The sequence below is a fragment of the Nicotiana tabacum genome, chromosome 12 (genome assembly GCF_000715075.1).
Source record: "Nicotiana tabacum cultivar K326 chromosome 12, ASM71507v2, whole genome shotgun sequence".
NCBI lineage: Eukaryota > Viridiplantae > Streptophyta > Magnoliopsida > Solanales > Solanaceae > Nicotiana > Nicotiana tabacum.
Genome location: NC_134091.1, coordinates 130,213,591 through 130,236,158, shown reverse-complemented (window position 1 = coordinate 130,236,158; position 22,568 = coordinate 130,213,591). Strand labels below are relative to the sequence as shown.

General features: G+C 32.3%; 2 protein-coding genes and 1 long non-coding RNA gene across 3 annotated transcripts; 1 reads left to right on the top strand and 2 right to left on the bottom strand.

The window, feature by feature from the left end:
- Window positions 1-1,924: 1,924 nt before the first annotated feature.
- On the bottom strand, window positions 1,925-5,151 carry LOC107788316 (uncharacterized). Its single transcript, XR_001648590.2, has 2 exons — window positions 4,677-5,151; window positions 1,925-2,222 (listed from the first exon to the last, which is right to left on the bottom strand). It is a non-coding gene; the product is annotated as an uncharacterized LOC107788316 (long non-coding RNA).
- Window positions 5,152-9,102: 3,951 nt separating this feature from the next.
- On the bottom strand, window positions 9,103-11,117 carry LOC107788315 (peroxisomal and mitochondrial division factor 2). The gene is made up of 2 exons (XM_016609994.2): window positions 10,850-11,117; window positions 9,103-10,324 (listed from the first exon to the last, which is right to left on the bottom strand). The coding sequence occupies exon 2, from the start codon at window positions 10,313-10,315 to the stop codon at window positions 9,443-9,445; it is 873 nt and encodes a 290-aa protein (XP_016465480.1). The 5' UTR covers window positions 10,316-10,324; window positions 10,850-11,117; the 3' UTR covers window positions 9,103-9,442.
- Window positions 11,118-17,951: 6,834 nt separating this feature from the next.
- Window positions 17,952-19,490, top strand: LOC107788308 (uncharacterized). The gene has a single exon (XM_016609984.1). The coding sequence runs from the start codon at window positions 17,952-17,954 to the stop codon at window positions 19,488-19,490; it is 1,539 nt and encodes a 512-aa protein (XP_016465470.1).
- Window positions 19,491-22,568: the final 3,078 nt, after the last annotated feature.

Sequence of the window (22,568 nt, the reverse complement as noted above, 5' to 3'; positions counted from 1 at the left end):
TTTTATTTGGTATTTGCTACCTTCCATTAACAAAGATATGGGGTCGTCATTCTATCCCCGATAATTAGGCAGATGAAAGAAAATCACGTAACGTTCATTCTCTAATTAAAATCATGAATTATCATGTAAAGTCTATGATTATTCATGATTATATTATTCCAAAATTAATTCGGAGAAAAATAAAATAGAAAGGGCCAGTCGAATTTAGATTTAGTGCATTCAGAATGAGCGTAATCTTATTATATACATATAATTTAACTTTTTATGTATATATACATAGTTGGAGTAGAAAACAAACTCGGTTGAACCCACACAACCTGTCCCGAATCCATCTATGCTTTTATTGAATCATCCGCATTCACTATATATATTAATAATATTCAATCATTATCCTGTGGAGTCTATGATTATTCATAATCATATCTTTTCAAAATTTAATTCAGAGAAAGAAGAAAACATATCTGCTGTGTTTATTAGAAAAATACAGTTTTTAGCTTTCAGTGGACGTATTAAACGTTTAATTAGCAGAAGCATCTTTTCCACTCTCATTATACTAGAAAAAAATAATCATGGAGGAATTATGCAAATGGATTTCTAAAATAATAAACTGATTAATTAATTGTGCTAATATCGTTTATGCAATTTTCTTAACTTGAACTATACCGTGGGCGGTTTACTCTATATTCTACTACAATTGAGTTAAACACTACAAATTACGATGTACAGTCGGACCTCTTTATAACAGTTTCGTTTTTTGAAATTTTTTGACTGATATAATGAAGTGTTGCTATAGAGAACAGATATTATAACATAACATAAAAGATTGGTTCCAAAAAAAATTGACCAGTATAATGAAGTGTTGTTATAAAGAATAACTTTTATAAAGAGATCTGACCGCATATATTATATTATATATGAGCCCAATAGGATCAACTAGGCAACTATGGTATTGTTTTTTGCGTTAGAGAATATTGTTGTTTTAGTTAAAAAATATTAATACTTGTTCAAAATCAAATCTTAAGTGTGTCCTGTGTTGTAGTTGTATAAGAATAGTATTTAATATGATGTATTAGTAATGCTGCCGGAATTACTTTTTTTTATCGACTGTTTGGTTTGATGGTATTGCTAATGTTGATTTGCAATGTATAAGAATAGTACTGAATGGGCGATATAATGTAACTAATACATATATTAGTTATACATAAGGTGAAAAATACTACCAAATAAGGGATTAATAATACCAAAGGTACTACAAGGGAATCCTTAGAGTTTGTAGCATTAAAAATCTTTTACAAGGGAATCCTTAGAGTTTGTAGCATTAAAAATCTTTATCATAGCTATTCAGCAAATATGTTAGACAACTACATCTCAATCCCAAGTAAATTGGGATTGGATATATGAATTCTCACAACCATGTTAAATTCAATCTCATCTCAGGCATAAATATGTATGACAAATCCATAAAATACCCACAAATTTAGTAAGTATTTCAACATCTTCACATAAAAAGGGAAAAAGAATCCTAAAATCTAAAATCAGTCCTATGCTCCTCAGACAATATTCAAAATCATTCACAATCTGCCTGCAATATTCACAGCTCCTCCACAGTAGGATCTTGAAGTCTGATACTTAATTGATGATGATTTTCATTTTCAATATTGCAAGCATAATATATCCATCTCAGAGTAACAAGAAGGAAGACTAATCCCGCATATGGGTTTGGGGAGGATAGTACGTACGCAGACCTTACCCCTACCTTGAGAAAGTAGAGAGGTTGTTTCTGGTAGACCCTCGGCTCAGGAAAGATACAAAGATAAACAGATAAAAAGGCTCGGGAAAGGTAAAAAGGAAAGAGTAACAACAAGCAGGAAATTGGATGTACAATACGCGTAAAATATCAAGTGATCATAGATCTCCAAGCTAATTGAGCATAAGATCCCGATTAAAGTTTGAATAGGAACAGATCAAAACTTAGATAATATAAACCTTAGTAGCTTTGATATGCCAAAAAATACTTCATGCACTATGAATCACTACTGGTATTGTCAATATGATACAAAGCTTGATATGCTTCGCGGACCGATGGCTTCATTCCCTAATTAACTAATTATGTAATTAGTTCACATGTTCTAGAAAATCACAAGGAAGTTCAACCCGGTTTAACAGTTGACCACCAGCTCAAAACCTCTGAAGCAAGCTCAACTCCTGCTTCTCTATCTGACCTGCAGAAGATATAGCAAGAAAAAGTCAGAAATCAACAGTTGGAACAGCATCGGATCGAAACACCATTGGGATTGAGCAGTTGAAAAGGGACCATTTCATCTTCAAGAAGAAAAATATATGGACAAGCATCCATCGAGTACAAACTTATGCACCTTGCTTCAAATCTGAGGTTAGATCCCCCCCCCCCCCCGCCCCCAAACCCTTCTCCACTTAAATACCATGCTTTTGTCTGCTCTTGTCTGCAGCTACGTTTGAACTCATGACGTGCGTCCAACCCACATACCATGCGTTGTGCTCTTGCTACTGGACCAAAGCCTGAGGGGAGGGCGTGTTAGCCTAATAGTATTTTCAGTAAGATATTTAAAGCCAAGAGAAAAAAATGGAGTAATATAACGTTGCATTTTGCCTTCGGCTTTTAGGTTCCATTTAAGACCTCTAAGAATTTAGCACCATTTTCAATAAATTAGTTTTCCTCTTCAAGATGGACCACTAGAACCCCTCCTGTATCTTATAGTTAAGCTTTGAAAATGCCACCCAACCATCTTAAAGAGATGTGTCTAGTTCTTCAAATCCGCCTCCTAAGAGCAAAGGGGCTCGTTAGTCATGTTTTTGCCTCTTCTTTTTCCTCATTACTCTTATCTGTTCATTCCCTGCAACTTCCGGAAGATTGAAAACAAAATGAAAGATAACTCAACTGTCCAGCACTGCAACTACTGATATATGAATTCTAAATCCTCCTCTCGTCTTAGCTCCTGAACAGCAGCGGCTCTTTATCCCTTCTTATAGAATCCAACCCCTTCCTTCACAATAATTACCTCAAAAAATCCTCACTGCATATCCTTGAAACAGATTTCAAGTAGCAATTTTTCCTACATGACAAGTCTAGAGCTTAGGCTGAATGGTTTCATATCATAAGGGAGGAAAGGGGGAAGAGAAATGAGAATGGAGTAGCCTTAGGCATCCAGCTGAAAGGTCTCTCACTAGTTGTCAATACCTAGAAAAGAAAGCATGAAATTCTAGGGACAAAAAACGTACCACTCCACCAGGATTGATATGCATGAGCAACGTGAATTATATGATATACACCTAAATAGGCAAGCATAGGAATTTAAGCTCTGGATTTTATCTGCCTGTTCCTTATCATCTCAACTTATGTGACTCTTTTCTTTATCTGAATGACTTTTGTTTATTCCCACATTAAGTAAATGTATGATCTCTGAAAATATGTCAATTTTACAGAATAAACTGTAAAGTACTAAACTTTTTGCATATATTTGCCACCATTATCTCAGAATTAGACCTGCAGGTACAGAATATTTTAGCACCAAGAGCCACATTAAACTATGGAGATTAAAATGACAATGGAGTCCTTTGCGACTAAAGATTATATGCATCAGGGGAGATTTTTTATTACACTGGTATCCGATGTCTGGGCCAGCTTACAAGCACCTCAAATTCTCCCACCAGCACAGGTAGCAACAGGGGAACTTTGACCTTCACCAACAGAAATTCTTGACCTCAAAATGAGGATCTACCTTAATTATTGATCCTTTGAAAACTCATTTTTATCAGGTAAAGTCAATCTTGTGAACACTCTTATATCCGCTATAGTGGAATTGTGAGAAATATTCACTGCTAGATGATTTTCACCTAAGACACCCCAAGATCTTTGAATTCCCTACAACCTATATTGCGCGGACTCTCCAAAATATTGCTGCACCCGTGTTGGATCCTCCACAAAAAATGCACTACTTTTGGAGGATCTGACACGAACCCGGCAACATTTTCGAAGAGTCCGAACAACATAGCCTACAGCGCCAGGTGGAAAAACCATATGCACCTTCTTTAATTGTGTTAAAGGGTGAATGCTCAAATAACTAAATCGCAAAACCTATAACCTCACTGCTATAAAGCTCCTCATTTTAATAGCTGATCTCTTGGCTCCCCTGGGAAGGGAGGGGGGAAGGTGGAGGAGATATCTTACTCAAAAGTAAACCTCAAAGGCTCAAAATCATCCAACTAATATATCTATTAGGATTTCCATTCACTACATAAGTGCCTGCTCTGAACAAAATGTGCATATCAAGATTCAATCTTTCTGCTTCAACTATATATACAGAAGATACAGGATAATAGAATGAATTCTAATTGGAAAAATTACCATAACACGGAAGAAAACAAATGCTAAAGCCAGAACAGAAGCTCCTTAAATTTCCCATTCAGGAAAAAAAAAAGTTAAATTTTTAGACATAATGAACGGACCAAGTTGAAAACACACACACACACACACACACAAAAAAAAAAAAAAAAAAAAAGTGAATACAAAATCAAGAAATGAGCTTAATGAGTTCTCTTCATATTTAGAAGCTTAATAAACAAATGGAAAACAGATTGGAGCTAAGTTTGCAAGAAAAAAATAATAAAAATAAAAAAAAAGGTCTGTAGTGTTTTACCTTTCTTGGGGAAAAAACCACCTTCCTGAAAAATCCAGTAGCAATGCCATGGCCAAAGAACTTAGTTTTGGTCCAAACAAACCCTAACTGGTCAAAGTGTTTTCACAAAAAAAGGAGAAACACAGTGAGAAAATGCATTCAAACAGATCTTAAAACACACACTCACACACTCTCTCTCTCTTCTTGAAAAAGATTTGTTCTTTCTCTTTTATTATTTGTCTTGTTCCATTAAAGGCAGAGACAGTTTTAACAGTGAAACACTTCTCCTTTTTTTCTTTTTTTCTTTTTTTCTTTTTTCTGTGTGTGTGTGTGTGTTGGGGTTTAAGAAGGGGGTTTTCATTTTCCCCAGGTGCACGAATTACGAGGAAGAGAAAAGGGAGCCAAAGTTGCATAGGGAATAATAATAATAATATGTTGAAACGGCTACTGCCTACACATATTGCAGCACTCGTAATTTTCAAAAGTAGGTTCTCACTTAGAACTTCAGAAACTGAAACTGTTTCGGTACTTAATATTTTTGGCTATTTGTTGTAAACTTACACCATTTTTATTTTCTATTATTATGAAAAAAACCTCCTACACAAAGGTAAAGGTATTGTCTAGTTTTGTTAAGAAAATTATAGAGCATAATAATAACATATTCAGCGTAATCTCATAAGGGGTGTGGGGAGGGCAAAGAGTACACATCTTTACCTCATCTTGTGCATATAGAGATGTTATTTCTGATAAATTTTCGCCCTAAAGAAAGCATATATAATCATAATAGTATTGAAAAAGAAATGCAGCAGTGAAAAAGTCAAAGAATCTGTAACATAATAATAATAAAACCTAAACAAAAGCTGTGTCAGATAGTAATTAATAATTTTTTATTATTTAATACTAGTGATATGTTTGATTTATTGAATTAAAATAAGATATACGGCGTATAATCCAAAATATGCTTTTGATTTGAAGTTGCATTTGCTTGGGAAATAGCTTTGGGAGAAGGACATTGTTGTCATTTGTTTGTTTTATTCATGATTAGCTAATCCGAGTACTGTAATTTCACTTTGAATATGCTATAAAATAAAATTATGATATAATATAATCTTGAAATTACTTTTTTCAAAATTGAAAATTCCAATCAAATATAAGATAAAATAATATCAAAGTTATCTTGGGTTACATTCTTCATCCCTGATACCGTACGACCCACTATGGTTTAATATAGTGGATGACCCTTTTATATTTACATAATTTTTCTTTGAAATTATTTAAATATTTATAGGAAAGCACGAACCAATAAATGCGTAATATGATGAATTCACTCTATTGTACTTATAAATAGTTGACTCAAGACTCCGGTAATTGATGATGGTTGTACAGTCTTAGACAGGGGCGGACCTAGCTCATAGATACGGATTTACTTGAATTATGAGTGGCAAACGGGCGGAACGGGGCGGATATGGACGGGTCAAAAATAAGAAATGTAAAAAATAGGTAAATTATCCGATCCGATCCATATTTAATACAGATAAAAAAAGGATTAATCGACGGACAGGGGCGGCCCAACCCTAAAGCAAGTGAAGGCCCCAAATATTTAAGGGCCCCAAAATTACTAGTATTTCTCTATATATAGTTGTCTATTATTTATATAATTATTTTTTATTATTGATAAATTTATTTTTTTATTGTCATATTAATTTTTAATAATTCGATTTCTTCCTCTAATTAATATAACTAAAATAGTTTTCTGTCAACCTTATTTTACTTTTTTACTTAATTATATTTCTCTATCCATTAGTTGGTCACGTAACTATATCTAATAATCTAACTTATTATTTATTTTCCTTACATAAATTATACTCTCTCCGTCACAATTTATATGAAAGTGTTTGCCTGGACATGGATTTTATGAAATAAAGGAAGGCTTTTGAAACTTGTAATCTTAAATAAATCATAGAAGTTTTTGGGCTAGAAATCATCTCATTAATGGTAAAAAGAAAAATCTAAAGTTGAATTGTTACCAAATATAGAAAGGGACTTACTGAAAAAAAGAAGTCACTTATGTTTTTTGGGTTCTCCCATTTCAGTTATGATGCAATCAACGTTAAATTTATTTAATTTTCTGTATTTTATAAAACTAAGTTCTCATTTTTTTAATTCTACATTCTCACTTGTCTATTTTTTTTTTAAAATGATGCTGGCCGGATCGTCACGATATATATATATATATATATATATATATAGCCTTATAGGGCCCGACAACTATTTTACTTACTATATTGAGAGAGTTGAGTCCATGGGTTCTTGAATATGATCACTTTTGAAAGAATTTCAAGTCTCCCAAACTTGAGTAATCCTCAATTTGAGTCTAAGTGGATAATATGATTTTTATCTAAATTTAATCCGTTTTTAAAAAGTTTATTATCCAACCTATTTTTTAATAAATAATATTGATAGATAACTGTTTTCTTTTACCCATTTTGCCACCACTAACGTGAACCAATTACCTTTTGCTCCGCCTGTATGTGTATTAAAAAAATTTACTTAATTATTACCTTAAAATTATTGTAGGAACTCATAAACTTTGTATCTTGTGGTGGATTGATTGCTAGTGTAAAACTATCTTTATTGCTTGATTTCACCAGACCAAAAAGTAGATACTACTATTGCCTAGGCAAAGATTTGCATTGGTAACTTACAACTTTGAGTTGGATCCATAACTTAAACGGCCTAAGGTTCTTCTGAGAGCTACTAGAATCCCCGTCTACTCTTTTAGTTAGTTCGACTTATGTTTGTGACAATAGTTATAGTTGATATGTTTGATATGATAAAAGTTACTTTCTCTATCTCATATTAATAGTCATGGTTGCTAAAAATAGTTATTTTATATAAAATTTATTTTTTGGTGCTTGAAAAACATTTTCTGTTAGTGGGGAGGAAATGATTTTTCTCTCGACTATGTAGGACAAAAAACATTTTCTTTATAATTGTCTAAAAGTTTTAACTTTCAGATTACTTGTTTATTAAACTTTAATACTTGAAGTTTTCGTTAAAACACTACTCGGATTTGCTAATGTTATTGATATGTATACGAGTGCTTACGAGAGAAGGATGCATAAGAACCCATCTCTAAGATCTTCAACGATAGAAAGGGCAGTCAACTGCACAAAGTGCCTTGTATTCACGCAGAGTCCAGGAAAGGCCGCACCCCTGGGGATGTGATTAGACAACCTACCTAATGCAAGCATTAGTGAGTGACTGTTTTCACGGCTCAAACTCGTGACTTATAAGTAACACGGAGATAACTTTACCATTGCTTCAAGACTCCCTTCCTAAGATCTTCAATTATATAGATCATTTTTCAAGAATGAAAACTGTAAGGTTAATTTTCCATCATCCAACACATGTAAGGAATAATATCTTCCCTATCATATCAAAATACAACACTCGGAAAGAGACTAGTTTCACTCTTTGTGCACCATCCTCTTGAGATTTCAAACAAAGAGTGATGTTACATAGCACTTCAGCTAGAGAAGACAAACTTCTCAAGAGAGGTCATAAGCCAAAACTTTATAAAGAATTTAGCAAATGAGAGGATGACTAGTGCATAAATTAGTAGTGCATTTCAAAGGCAACAAGGCCACAATAAGCAGGGGAATGTCACATGCATATAAACCATTTTAGGATGATAGCCAAAAAGGAAAGATGTAGTGTTAGCAAACACACTAGCCAACACAAATTAGCAAGCCAGAATACATCACACCGTATAAATTGAGTTTCACTTATTATTACCACGGCGAAGCACTTCTTGACACTAATACGTATTGAATGTAGAAAGGCATGAACATACAAAATAGACAGCAATTCACTCAGATCAGACCTGTTTATTTCAAGAGGTTTCAGGAGAAAATTTCCTTTTTTATCAGTTTGGTTGCAGGAACAAGGTTAAGCATGAGTAATTAAAAGATCTTCAAATTTAGGTCATTTCAAAACAACCTCATATCCCCCCCCCCCCTCACAACCCCCACCAGCCACCAAAAGAAATCCGAGGGGGATAGGGAGTGCTTAACTTAATGCTGCAAAGACGTGTTCTTTTACCACCATCAACACAACTACGAAATGAAGGCAAAGATCAATCGAAGATAGTAGAGGCACAGCAAGTTCATTGCAGCACCTCGTGTTTATCAGGTCAGTCACTTTAGACAAGATACCACTACCTTTACAAAGGAAAGGTACAAAATACTGAAATAAGGCTCTCTTTCTAGCTTTCCCAATACTCAAGCTATTTAACTATGTAGGCATGCATCAGTCATTAAACCGATCAGAAGGAAAATCCCCGTACGATTGTCATAAGATTGCAACAGCAACAATCTGGCTTCAATGCAACATAGCATTAACACTTCAGGCAGCCAAAATAATAAACCAAAGGAGAGTTATATAAGAACTCAATTATTTGAGACATTCAGTGCTATATATGAATCCAGTGTTGAAGTGCAATACAAATGCTTTCTTTGAATGGTTACACCAGTAAACCTTGTTTAAATGGAAAATTAAGGTTGCGATAAAAACTCGCAGAAAGAGAAGTACTAACAGAAATATGTCGCTTTGTCTACTTTCGCAAATAAAATGTAGTTCATTGCCACTAGCCAACATCCAATCTAGTGTCAAGTGAGATAAAAGCTAAGCAAGAAAGCGCAACATAACCAAAGTGCTATCAAAATTGTAAAATCCATAACTTGGTCAGACAAAAAACTCGACCTGTTCAAGACCAAGCTCTGAGTTTATGGTTTTCTTGCATATCGAAGATAGCACAAAATGCCTGCAATAGCAACTGAAGATACAGCCACCACTGACAAGCCTACTTTTACACCCGAAGATCCAACCTTATTCTCCGCTCCTGGAATTCCATTAACATTGCTGTCAACATCTCTTTCATTAATCAACGTTTCCTTCTCCTCTAACTTCTTCTCCAGCTCAGCCACTTTACCCATCATCTCCATTATCCTCTTCTCCAAATCATCTTTCACCATATGAAGCGCCTCCTTCTCCTTTTTCCATGCCTCATTGTTCATCACAGCAGCCTCTAAATCCTCAATCTTCTTCTTTAAGCCCCTAATTTCTTTCTCCTTCACTTCTACTTCAACCCTCTGATCATTTCCACTAGCTTCCAACTTCTCGACTTTCAACAATAACAAATTCCTTTCACTCTCAATGGCACTCAATTTCCCACTCTTCTCATTATCACTACTCTTCAAACCCCCCAGAGCCAACTTCAGTTTCGACAACTCCAAATTCGATTCTTCTAGATCGTTCATCGCAGTTATGAGATCATGTTGCAGTCGTGAGTGTTCGCCCTCGAGCTCTGCTGCTCGTGCAGCTACTGATCCTAAAGCCTTATTCTCCGACTCAAACTTCTCCGCCTTCTTCTGCAACTCAACTTTTTCGTTCTCCATTTCCTCAATCGAGTGCTTCAATTTCTCCATCTTCTCTTTGACAACTTGATTCTCGTGAAAAAGTTGATTGTTCTCTTGCTCCAAGGCAGCTATCTTCTGCGTCAAAGGAGAGGTTTTCAATGCACCCTCAGAATCCTCCTCTCCTTCGATCTCCACTGCATCATCAAAAACCTCCCCGTTGGCAACATTCTCGTCAGCCATAGTAATAACCTGAAATCAATAGAACAATATTCCTGTCAAACAGTGGCGAAGCCAAAAATTATCCTGGGGATATTCAAGATTTAATATATATGTACCAAAAGTAATATCTGACCTATATATACACAGTATAATTTTTTATATATACAATATAATTTTTCTGAGTGTTCAACTGATAAATCCATAAAATGAAACTTTGAGAAAATTGCGAAACAGCAAATTCACTGACCGAGAAATGAAAAATTTTGAAATCATCCAATTATGAAAACTAGATTAAATAGGCTCAATTATATGGAATTCGATTTACAAGAACAGAACTAAAAACTTCCGTTCCTAATATGTAATTTACAACAATAACATCTACCCTTTAATCCCAAAGTAATAAGATCCTAAATATTCATTTCATTTCAAAAATGTATTAAAATTCTACAATTTCCTAGTGCGAGACACCTGAAGGGGAAAAAATAACAGAAAATCAAATAATCAAATATCAAATGATAAACAAAAATAAAAATTAGTGGAATGTGAACGCTGTACCTGAGAAATGAAGAATGTGAATTCGATTGGAATTAGGGTTTTGGTTGTTACTGTATTATTATTTGATTCGAAAAGATCACTTTTTGGTGTGATTTGTGGAATCTAAAAATTAATGGGTTGTGGAATTGTAAGGTGGCGAATGACGATACGATGTGATTATTGGACAGCACCGAATCAGAAGAATGATTTTTGATTAGTGGGCGCCATGTGCCTAAAACGATGTAAAGGACTCAACTTTTCTTCTTTTACACAAAAAACCCAAATTCCAAATGGATTGGTATTTGGGAATAAAATTGGCAAATAGCCACATTTTGGGCCCGCTATTAGAGTTTGGCTATCTTTCCAATTGTATTGACAAAGTAGTCCCTCAAAAATATACATATTTAAAATACGGATGAACTCCAACAATCGATGTTGGATTTCAAATATTTTACAGGTGAAACTCCAACATAATATACTAGAGTTTTAAAAATTCTCTACAGGTGTAATCCCAAATATATGGTACTAGATTTTAGAGCTTTAAAGAAAATATTTAAACATAATATACTGGAATTTAAACCTTCATATATTCAAACTCCGGCAACAATTACTAGGGTTATAATCGCTATAGGTTCAAACCCTAGTAATGATTATTGGAGTTCAAAACTTTATAGGTTCAAATCCCATCAATAATTAGTGAGATTTGAATCCTTTTCACATTGTTTCACTCAAGGATACACAGTCACGGAGTTCTAACTTCCACGAGTTGAAATACATGATATTATCCTAGAGTTCAAAAGAGGTATCATAGGTGAAACAATATTCTTAGGTTCAAAACCCAACAACAATTGGGTTTCAAATATTTATAGGTTCAATCCCCAACAACGATTACTGGGTTTCAAATATTTATAGGTTCAATCCCCAATAACGATTACTGGGTTTCAAATATTATAGGTTCAATCCCCAACAACGATTACTGGATTTCAAATGTTTATAGGTTCAATCCCCAACAATCATTATTGGGGTTTGAATCATTTTCACATGTTTCACCCATGGAAGATTGAACCCAGTTATTTTGAACTCCATGAATCGTTCCTAGATTTTACACTAGTAAAGACTGAAAAATCAGAAAACTTGCCTCGAACTTTGGATTCCAGTATAGACTGTTGGATTTGTGTTCTGTATTTTAGTTGGGGGCTAGCTACTTTGCCATTGTAATTTAAAATATGGCTAAGCTCTAATAGCCTGCCTAAAAAGTGGTTAACCCATCTAATTTTTTCGGTATTTGGTGGTTGTTTGGGCAAGTTCAAAGCCAGTAGGGTAACGAGGGAAGTGCACAATTAGTCACCAATTAGGGATGTCTTCACTCTTTAGCCACTGTTTAAAATGTATTTACTCTTTAGCCAGTGCTTTATAAATTTTTACCCGCCTTGACGAAAATACCTATGTGCTAGACATGGGTGCTATGTAAATATTATGGACATGGTGTCCTTAACTTCATGAATGTTGTGTAAATATTAAGGACAACGTGTCCTATATTTACACCTTCCGTTGTTAAACTTTAGGATATCATGTTCTTAACTTCATATATGCAGTGTAAATGTTAAGGACATGGCGTCCTTAACTTCATGTGTGCAGTATAAATGTTAAGGACATAATGTCCTTAACTTGTATTTGCACCTTCTGTTATTAAATTTTAGGACCTCATGTCCTTAACTTAATATGTACCGTATAAATGTTAAGGACATGGTGTCCTTAACTTCATGTGTGCAGTGTAAATTTTAATGATATAATGTCCTTAACTTTATGAGTATTGTGTAAATATTAAGGACTGGTGTCATTAACTTCATGAATATTGTGTAAATATTAAGGACAAAGTGTCATGTATTTGCACCTTCCGTTGTTAAACTTTAGGATATCATGTTCTTAACTTCATACGTGCAGTGTAAATGTTAAAGACATGGCGTCCTTAACTTCATGTGTGCAATGTAAATGTTAAGGACACCATGTCCTTAATATTTACACAACACTCAAGAAAAAAGGGTAAAAACATCTTTTCGTATTACTTTTAATAGAGTAATGATTACTTTTGCTCAGCATTAAAAATATTGGATAAAAACTAAATATCATATTAAAAGGTGGTTATCTCACGTTATTTCTACTAGGGTAACTGGGCCATCTATTGTGGGCCTACACTTTGATAAGAATGTGTGAGATCTTTTCTTTTTCCTTTTTGAAGAATTAACCTAAATAGTCACTCATTCAGCCGTTTAAATTAAAAATAGTTGGCAGATATATATTATATGTATTTTTTTCAATAATGTTGTAACTATATTTTTGTTTAGCTTATGTTCTATCGAAAATAGTCTCTCTATACACACTATCCTCCACATATTTCACCTGTGAGATCACACTGAATTTGTTATTGGTGTATATTTACTCTGTATAATTAGCATATAATTTATGTATATTGGCAAGAAAAAATAAATAGTAAATCTGGTCTTTTATTCGTGTAAATATTCTTTTTTCTTTCTTTTCTTTTGGAGATTTTACCACATAGTAACCCAACAAAGCCCACAACATGTAGTGTATAATCCGTGTGTATACATTATACACTATACGCTTGCTATATATTGGTTATACACCGACTATATACTGATCCATCCTTTTTCTGTTTTTATTTTTCGCATAACGACATTAACGATCTAACATTCCAATTCTCTAACTGGAAAGCACATTACTTAAAAAGCTATATTGTTTCTACTCTATTTTGAATTCCTCTCAAAATTTACTAAATATTGAATTTCTCATTTTTGTTAAAGAATAAAAAATTTAACTTTTTTCTATTTCATCTTAAAAAAATTTGATCAATTACAGATAAATTATCTGTATTTCAAAATCAAACATTTAAACCTCCCATGACACAAAATATTGTATATGATTCCCATTAAAAGTGGAGTTTTAAGTGTTTGATTTTAAATATACAAGGATAACTGTTAACAATTGTGTAAAATCTATCTATATATATTATTAAAAGGAGAGAAAAAAGCCCTCTCCTTAAGCCAAGTGGCAGCCTAGAAAAAAGCCACATGGCATAAATAGTTAATAATTAGTTATTGCTTATTGTTTATGAATTTAAATATCTATAAAATAAAATATTATATAATAAAAAACGAAAATCAAAAATATTCTATCCATTCAAATTGGAGAGTAATCTATATCTATATATTATTAAAAGGAGAGGAAAAAATCATCTCCTTAAACCAAGTGGCAACCTAGAAAAAAGTCATATGACATAAATAGTTAATAATTAGTTATTGCTTATTGTTTATGAATTTAAATATCTATAAAATAAAATATTGTATAATAAAAAACGAAAATTAAAAAAATATATCCATTCAAATTGGAGAGTAATTTCAAGTCACAGTTTTAAAATTATTTTAAAATAAAAAATCTATATATTATTAAAAGGAGAGGAAAAAGCCCTCTCCTTAAGCCAAGTGGCAGCCTAGAAAAAAGTCACATGACATAAATAGTTAATAATTAGTTATTTAAGTTAATAATTAGTTATTGCTTATTGTTTATGAATTTAAATATCTATAAAATAAAATATTATATAATAAAAAACGAAAATGTAAAAAAATATATCCATTCAAATTGGAGAGTAATTTCAAGTCACAATTTTAAAATTATTTTAAAATAAAAAATCTATATATTATTAAAAGGAGAGGAAAAAGCCCTCTCCTTAAGCCAAGTGGCAGCCTAGAAAAAAGCCACATGGCATAAATAGTTAATAATTAGTTATTGCTTATTGTTCATGAATTTAAATATCTATAAAATAAAATATTGTATAATAAAAAACGAAATTTAAAAAAAAATCTATCCATTCAAATTGGAGAGTAATTTCAACTCACAGTTTTAAAATCATTTTAAAATAAAAAACTAAAATTACAAAAAATAAAAAACTACCAATTCAAAATTTCTTTTTTTTTTAAAATAATTTTTGTTTTTATTTTTAAAATTAAAAATTCATTTATTCAGAAAATATTATTGATAATAATAGAATAAAATATAAAATAAAATAATATATCTTCTATTATATTATAAAAAGAAAGTAAATTTAAATAAAGTAATATGCTAATTAAAGTTTCTATTAACAATTCAATAATATCAAATATTGGATAATATAATAAAAAACAAATACCGAACAAGCCTATTATTCGATGCCTATATAAGTCTCATTAATTTAATAGAGGTTTTATTCATTAAAATTCAGATAATATTATTGAAAATAATAGGATAAAATTTTAAATAAAAAAATATTTCAAGAAGTAGACAAAATTATAAAATAATATGCTAATATAAAATAAAAAAATATTTCAAGATTACTAAAACATATATATTTTCTCTTATATTACAAAAAGAAAGCGAGCAAACAAAAATATTAAATAAAATAATATGCTAATAAAAATCTCTATTAACAATGTAAAAATACTAAACATTGGATGATAGAATAAAGAAAAATATAGAATAAAAAAGTTATTCAAAGACTATATAAGTCCCTTTAATTTAATAGAGATTTTGTTATTGGTATATCATATTGACAAACAAGATGACAATTAAAATTTATTAAAGCAATACGATCTAATATGTTCAAACAAACCCGATCATAATTTAATTTAATTAATATTTTTTAATAGTGACCGCGCATCGCGTGGCAGAAAAATTATTCAATGACTATATAAGTCCCTTTAATTTAATAGATATTTTATTATTGGGTATATCATATTGACAAATAAGATGACAATTAAAATTTATTAAATCAATATGATCTAATATGTTCAAACAAGTCCGATCACAATTTAATTTAATTAATATTTTTTAATATTGACTGCGCATTGCGCGGGTACAACTACCAGTATTCATTATATAGGAGATTTAGGTGTTTGATTTTAGTGTATCGAATGAGCGTATCTGCAACTGAGATTTATTACATAGTTGCTTAGATTAATTATTCTTTATATTTATATATTAGTGTCACTTAGATTAATTTACACTTGTTATATATGTTTGCGCTTTAAATAACTAAGATACGTGTAAGACAAGAAATTCCCAAATAATCAAATCAAAATATAGATAAGGTAGTTACCAAGTCTAATACAACGTGTTAAGTCAAAGATAATTATGGGGTTGCTTTCGTCCTAAAGTTTGACAAGGATATCATACAGCTCCTATAGCCTATAGTTTTGTCATTTTTATAGCATATGAACTAGTGGTCCATAGAGTACTCCATCCACATTCTCATGACCTAATTTGATTGCAAAAAGCAATACTAAAAAGGGTTGCACAGTACAAGAAGCATCCTGCGTTCACGCAGGGTCCGGAAAAGAGTCGCACCCCAAGAGGTGTGATGCAGAAAACCTACCCTAATACAAGTATCAGTGACTGATTCCACGGCTCGAACTCGTGACCTATAGGCAGGGACGGATCTATGTATATGGTCAAGGGACACCGTTAGCGTTGACAAAAACTATATATATATATATATATATATATATATATATATATATATATATATATAAGAAATAGTATATATATTTAAAGTGTCACCCACAAAACAAAAGTGACTAAGGTGCCATTGGCAAAGGTCCATCTTTTCCTTCTGATGATTATGAGTTCGAATCCATGTATGGCTTTTAACTAATAAGATAAAATAATAATAATAATAAAAAGCTTTACAATTAAAATAATATTCATAGAAAGCTAAAACCTAAAAGCCTTCCGCCACTTTTTCCTTTCCCAAAATTAGTCTCCGGCAAAAGGAATCCCAATTCCTAAGTCCCCAACACCCACTTTGCTCGTCTAGTTCGTTGGCTTCCGGTTATCACGCTCACTTCTTCAATTCTTCTCTTTTGCTGTTTCAAAGCACGCTTGTTCACTAGTCACTACTCTACAGCCATCAATCACCATTGTAATGCTTCCTCACTTCCTCTTATTTATTTCTTAACCCTATATCTATGTGGGCTGTGGCTATTTTTTTCTCCATTAAATATATATTTTTGCTCTATTTTTTTTATTTAGTTGGATTTTAATATTTTTGCAAAATTTATTGTCACTTTTGATTTATTTGTTATGTATTTCTTTGATTTTGTTGAAAATCTTATGCCACTTAAATGGTTTCATTGTAGAAATTAATTTCGTGGCTAAAAGAGAAAGAACATCCCCAATATTTTTTACCAAGAAAAATTCAAAATTAACTTCATTTTAACAATAAAAAGTATTAGGGATACTAGGATAGTTGAATAATTTTGATTGGCTAAGCTTATTGATGGTATGAAGTAGTAGAAATTATTCTATATTTCATAGTGAGCTACATAGAAAGCTTTCTCACTATAATGAGCTTTTATTTTATAGGAACTGAATTCAATGGATAAATTTATCATGAGGTTGGACCATTCTCAACCAAGTCCTAGTTGTCAATCCTTGAGCCAAGCGAATGCCAATATTTCTCATCTTATAAATGAACTCGATTTGGGGTCACTTAAAGGCAATCCAGGAGAAAGAATACCTATCGCGGACTATCACCTTCGAATACGAGATGAAGTAAGGAAACATTACATTCAACAAGGTCCTTGCCAACCTTTCGAGCATCAATTTCCTAAAACTCAAATAGGAGAAAGAATGTGTCAATTTGTTCCAAGTTGGTTCAAGGGCCAATTTTCTAAATGGCTGGAGTATAGTGTGAAGAAAGATGTGGTATATTGTTTATGTTGTTATTTATTCAAAAAAGAATTTATTCAAGAAAGTGCGGGCGAATTCTATACAAAGAATGATTTTAGAATTTGGAATAAGGGTCTTGAAAGATTTCGTTTACATGTTGGTGATGTTAATAGTGTCCATGATAAATATTTCAAGAAGATGCTAGACTTATCAAATCATCATAAATCAATTCAAGTTATTTTTTATGAGTACTCCGATAAGTTGAAAAGCGAGTATCGGATGCGTTTAGAAGCATCAATTGATGTGGCAAGACTTCTATTGTTGTATGTATTGCCTTATAGGGGTCATGATGAACGTGAAACTTCAACTAATCTATGCCTCTTTCTAGGATTCTTACAATGGCATGGGGACAGGCATCCGGGATGTGGAAAAAGTCATATTAGAAAATGCTCCACAAAATGATATTTTGACTTGCCCTATGATCCAAAAGGATATTATCAATGTTTGTACAAAAGAAATAATAAAGGCTATAATTAGAGACTTGAATGGAGATTACTTTGGTATATTAGTTGATGAGTCCAAAGATATCTCACACAAAGAACAAATGGCTCTTGTTTTGCGTTATGTTGATAAAAATTGTAAAATGGTAGAGCGATTTGTTGGTCTTGTCCATGTTAGTGATACATCAACATGCTCATTGAAAGAAGCAATCTACTATTTGCTTTCGGAGCACTCACTAAGTCCATCACAAATATGTGGACAAGGTTATGATGGAGCTAGTAACATGAGTGGGGAGATAAGTGGTCTCAAGACTTTGATTATGAAAGATAGTTCATCGGCATATTATATTCATTGCTTTATACATCAATTGCAATTAACACTTGTAGATATTGCTAAAAAGTATTTGGATGTTGAAGACTTCTTTTGTCATGTTACTAACGTGTTGAATGTCATTGGAGGATCTTTTAAGCGCAGAGATTTGCTTCGACATCTTCAAGCTGGAAAGTTTGAGCAACTACTTGAGTCCGGTGAAGTTCATATTGGGCGAGGACTAAATCAAGAACGCGGGCTTCAAAGACCAGGTGACACTCGTTGGGAATCACATTTCAAAACATTAGATAACTTTATTGTTATTTTCCCATCTATTGTTCGTATGCTTGAAGTGATTAAATATGAAGGTTCCACCTCAAATGAGAGAAATCAAGCAAAATATCTTTTGAGTGAGATAACAACATTCAAATTTGTTTGTATGTTTCACTTGATGTTGAAAGTTTTGGCAATGTCAAATGAGTTGAACAAGATCCTACAAAAAAGGGATCAAGATATTGTTAATGCCGTAGAGTTTCTTAACATCACAAAGAAAAGATTGCAAGAAATGAGAGAAAGTGGATGGGAATCTTTACTAAATAATATTTCCTCATTTTGTGTTATGCATGACATTTTGATTCCCAAGATGGATGAATCTTATTTTCCTGGAAAGTCGAAGCGCAAGTCTTCCGGTGTTTGTTATTCACACTACTTGCGTGTTGATATCTTTTATGTTGTAATTGATGCGCAACTTCAAGAGCTTAATAACCGTTTTGATGTAGTGAGTAGCGATTTGCTTCTCGGGATGGTTAGCTTGAATCCAGCCAATTCTTTTGCTAATTTTGATAAAGGTAGAATAATGACTTTAGCAAAATATTATCCAAATGAGTTTGATGAGGTACAGATTCGAGACTTGAGTTATCAACTTGATACTTTTATAGTTCATATGCTCGCTGGTAATCCCAAGTTCTCCAACTTACAAGAAATTAGTGATTTGTCAAAAGCATTGGTTGAGGCAAATTCTTGTACAGACTTATTCGTATGTTTATTTACTTGTGAAGTTGACTCTGATTTTACCTGTTGTTACCGTAACTGTGGAGAGAGCATTCTCATCCATGAAGCAGATAAAGAATGAAGAATGGAATAGCACGGGTGGCCAATATTTAAATAATTGTTTAGTTTGTTACATATAGCGTGATGTATTCACAAATGTAAGTAGATGATGTATATTTATAATATTAATATTATTGTTGGGAGTTTTATGGTTGCGTCAATTAGTTATAGTTGTTATACTTTTTTCGTTTGATCGTGTGTCTATATAAATAAAAAAGATAAATAACCTGAGCCGACGCTCGAGTTGATCAAATCGATTAGCTTGGCACCCAGAACCTCTAAGTCCTGGATCCGCCCTTGCCTATAGGTCAACACGGAGACAATATTACTGTTACTCCAATATTATATTGGTAAAACTCACGTGGCACGGTGAAATGTTGACACGTAGTGAGATTGACTCCAGGCGTATGAGCACAGAAGTCAAGTTTCTGGGAGCACAAGAACCGCGATCGACATGGGGAGCAGAAGAACCGTGATCCGAATTATCCTTTCTAGGTTATAAATACCCTACTCTGTTCACCTGCAACACACATCAGATTTACATAAAACACTTTAGATTAATCATTCATTATATTCTCTAGCGAAATTATCGTTCTCTTCGTATCCTTCAAGGATTGTAATCCATTCAATCATAGCCATATCAGAGGCCGATACTCAATAAGATTTTTTTGGATTAAATAAATATATATGTTTTCCTTAAAAATGGATAACAATTAAATTTATACGCGGTTTTAAGGATATGTAGATTAATTCAATAAAAGTGATTAATAACGTTAAATGAGCAAATTAAAGATAGAACAAACAGCCAAACCAGTAGTAGTATTGAGTCCGACTTGGTTATGAGCTTAACAATTTGCCAGCCTTCGGTTCGGAGCCAAACACTTATGAAGAGCTATGAGCAAAAATAAAAACTTTAAATAACTTTTAGAAGTAGGGAAAATAAATGTATATTGTCTTGGTATGTGTGTTACAATATGCCTCTTGAATAAAAATTATCTCATTTATATAGTAGAAGAGTTCCACCCCTATTATAACTCTAAGAAAGGTAAAAATCTTCTTTTTCGTTAATCACTAATCTGCTGCCGATACGGGTCGAGATCCACGCCGTGACATCCGGTCGGACACGGATATCACGGCCCGTCGTGTGTGGACGTCTAGTAATGCTTTTCGAGGTCTTGGAGCTCGAACTGAATCCAGGAGGCATGGTCTCAATGGCTCCGAAGACAGATATTTTGTTCGGGCCTTGATACGAGAGGCTCCCAATTTCGATTTCGATTCCCTGTAATTACGTTCTTGCTTCGTTTGCCCCACCGTAAAATCGCATTGCTCATTAGCCCCGATTTTACCTATAAACATAATTACTGGGAACGAAATGATGATGATGATGATATAAAGGGAGAAAAGAGATCAATTACGCAATAACTTTTATTGGATTGGAGAACCTTTATGTCGCCGACAACATTTTGGTCTAAAAATCAACAGTTACTTACAAATAGTTTATGTAATGTGTGTGGATTTATTAATTTTTTATTTTTTAGTAGCTACAATTACGCAATAACTTCCAAAAGCACGTAGACTTCTATATAGCTTAATAATTGAATTCATTTTAAAATAAATTGGTGACACTGTAGTTCATTATTTGTGTGAAAATAGTACGGGCTATCCAGTTTTCACACTGATAACTGAAAAGTAGTTAGCGTTTGCAAAGTCACTAAAAATACTATTATTTTGCTGAAACAAGGAAAATTCTAGCATAATATGTTGAATTATGGAACTCATACATATAAACTTCTAGCATATAAACTTCCAGCATATTATGTTGGAACTCCAGCACTCGAAAAGTTCCAGCACATTATGCTAAAATCTCATATGTAAACAATTCGAACTCCAACATATTATGCTGGAATATTTTCGGATTTTTAAGAGTACTTTTGTTTAGATTTTATCTTTGCATAAAAAGTGGCTAAGTTTCTATTACTTTTAAAATTGTGACTATTTTTTAGTTACAAATTATAAATCTGGCTATTTTTTATTTTTTATCATTATTTGTTGATATCATTGTAAATTTATGCACGGTATTCTATGATCAAGTATAAAAGTCTTTCTCCATTTATCAATAATAAGAATATGATATGACATCAACTCGCAATGATATTCTATTACATTAATAATACTCTGCTTGCCTAAATAAGCAAAAAACATTAATGTACTATATTGCAATTAACATTTTCATTGACATTTACAGAATGTTAAAATGACTATAATTGACATAACTCTATATTTAGTATGTTTTATTATACAAGTTAATTTCTAATTCAGTTATTAATTCTTGATAATTGGACTATCATCATTTCTCAAAAAAGGTGTGCTACATCTTTGGTTGTCGAGTGTTTTGCGCAACATTATGCTATCGCGGGAAAATAAAGAATTAAAAAAAGAAAGAAGGGGGATTAATTAACCAATTAATACATGGTATGTGATAATTGATCAACTTTAAATTATTTAACTATAGTTAATTAATTTGGAATTTCATTTTGATTTAACGTTTGAGCATAATAAATTGTATTATTAACATCCGGTGTAGGTAAATTTTTTTGCACAAAAATATTTATACATTAACCGCGGAATCTATAATTAAAGTCAACTAATGATAATGTGTTTTATATATATATATATATATATATATATATATATATATATATCAAGTATGAGAGAAAGCATGAGAAAAACAAGTAAGATGCATGCTACGTGTTAAAATAAGGTTATATTGTTTCCACAAAACATTCTCATTCATATTACACCAGAACCTAAATTAATTTTGTAAGTACTATATAATTAATTTAACTGATTTTCTGTATTAATAATTTGATTCTGACCTTCTTTTTAGATTCCTTTAACCATAACAAATTATTGCTTGTAGTACTTACACAAATTTTAAAAGGTAATTGAATTTTTTGTTTTTATTTTCCTATGTGCGGCTAATATTCGCAGTGAAACCCGAATAATTCGGATTCACGCCGTATAAGACTCATAAGGGGTGAAAGCGTTTGTTATCATGATTTTTTCATTCTCAAAATTTGAAATCAAGTCATGTGATTAA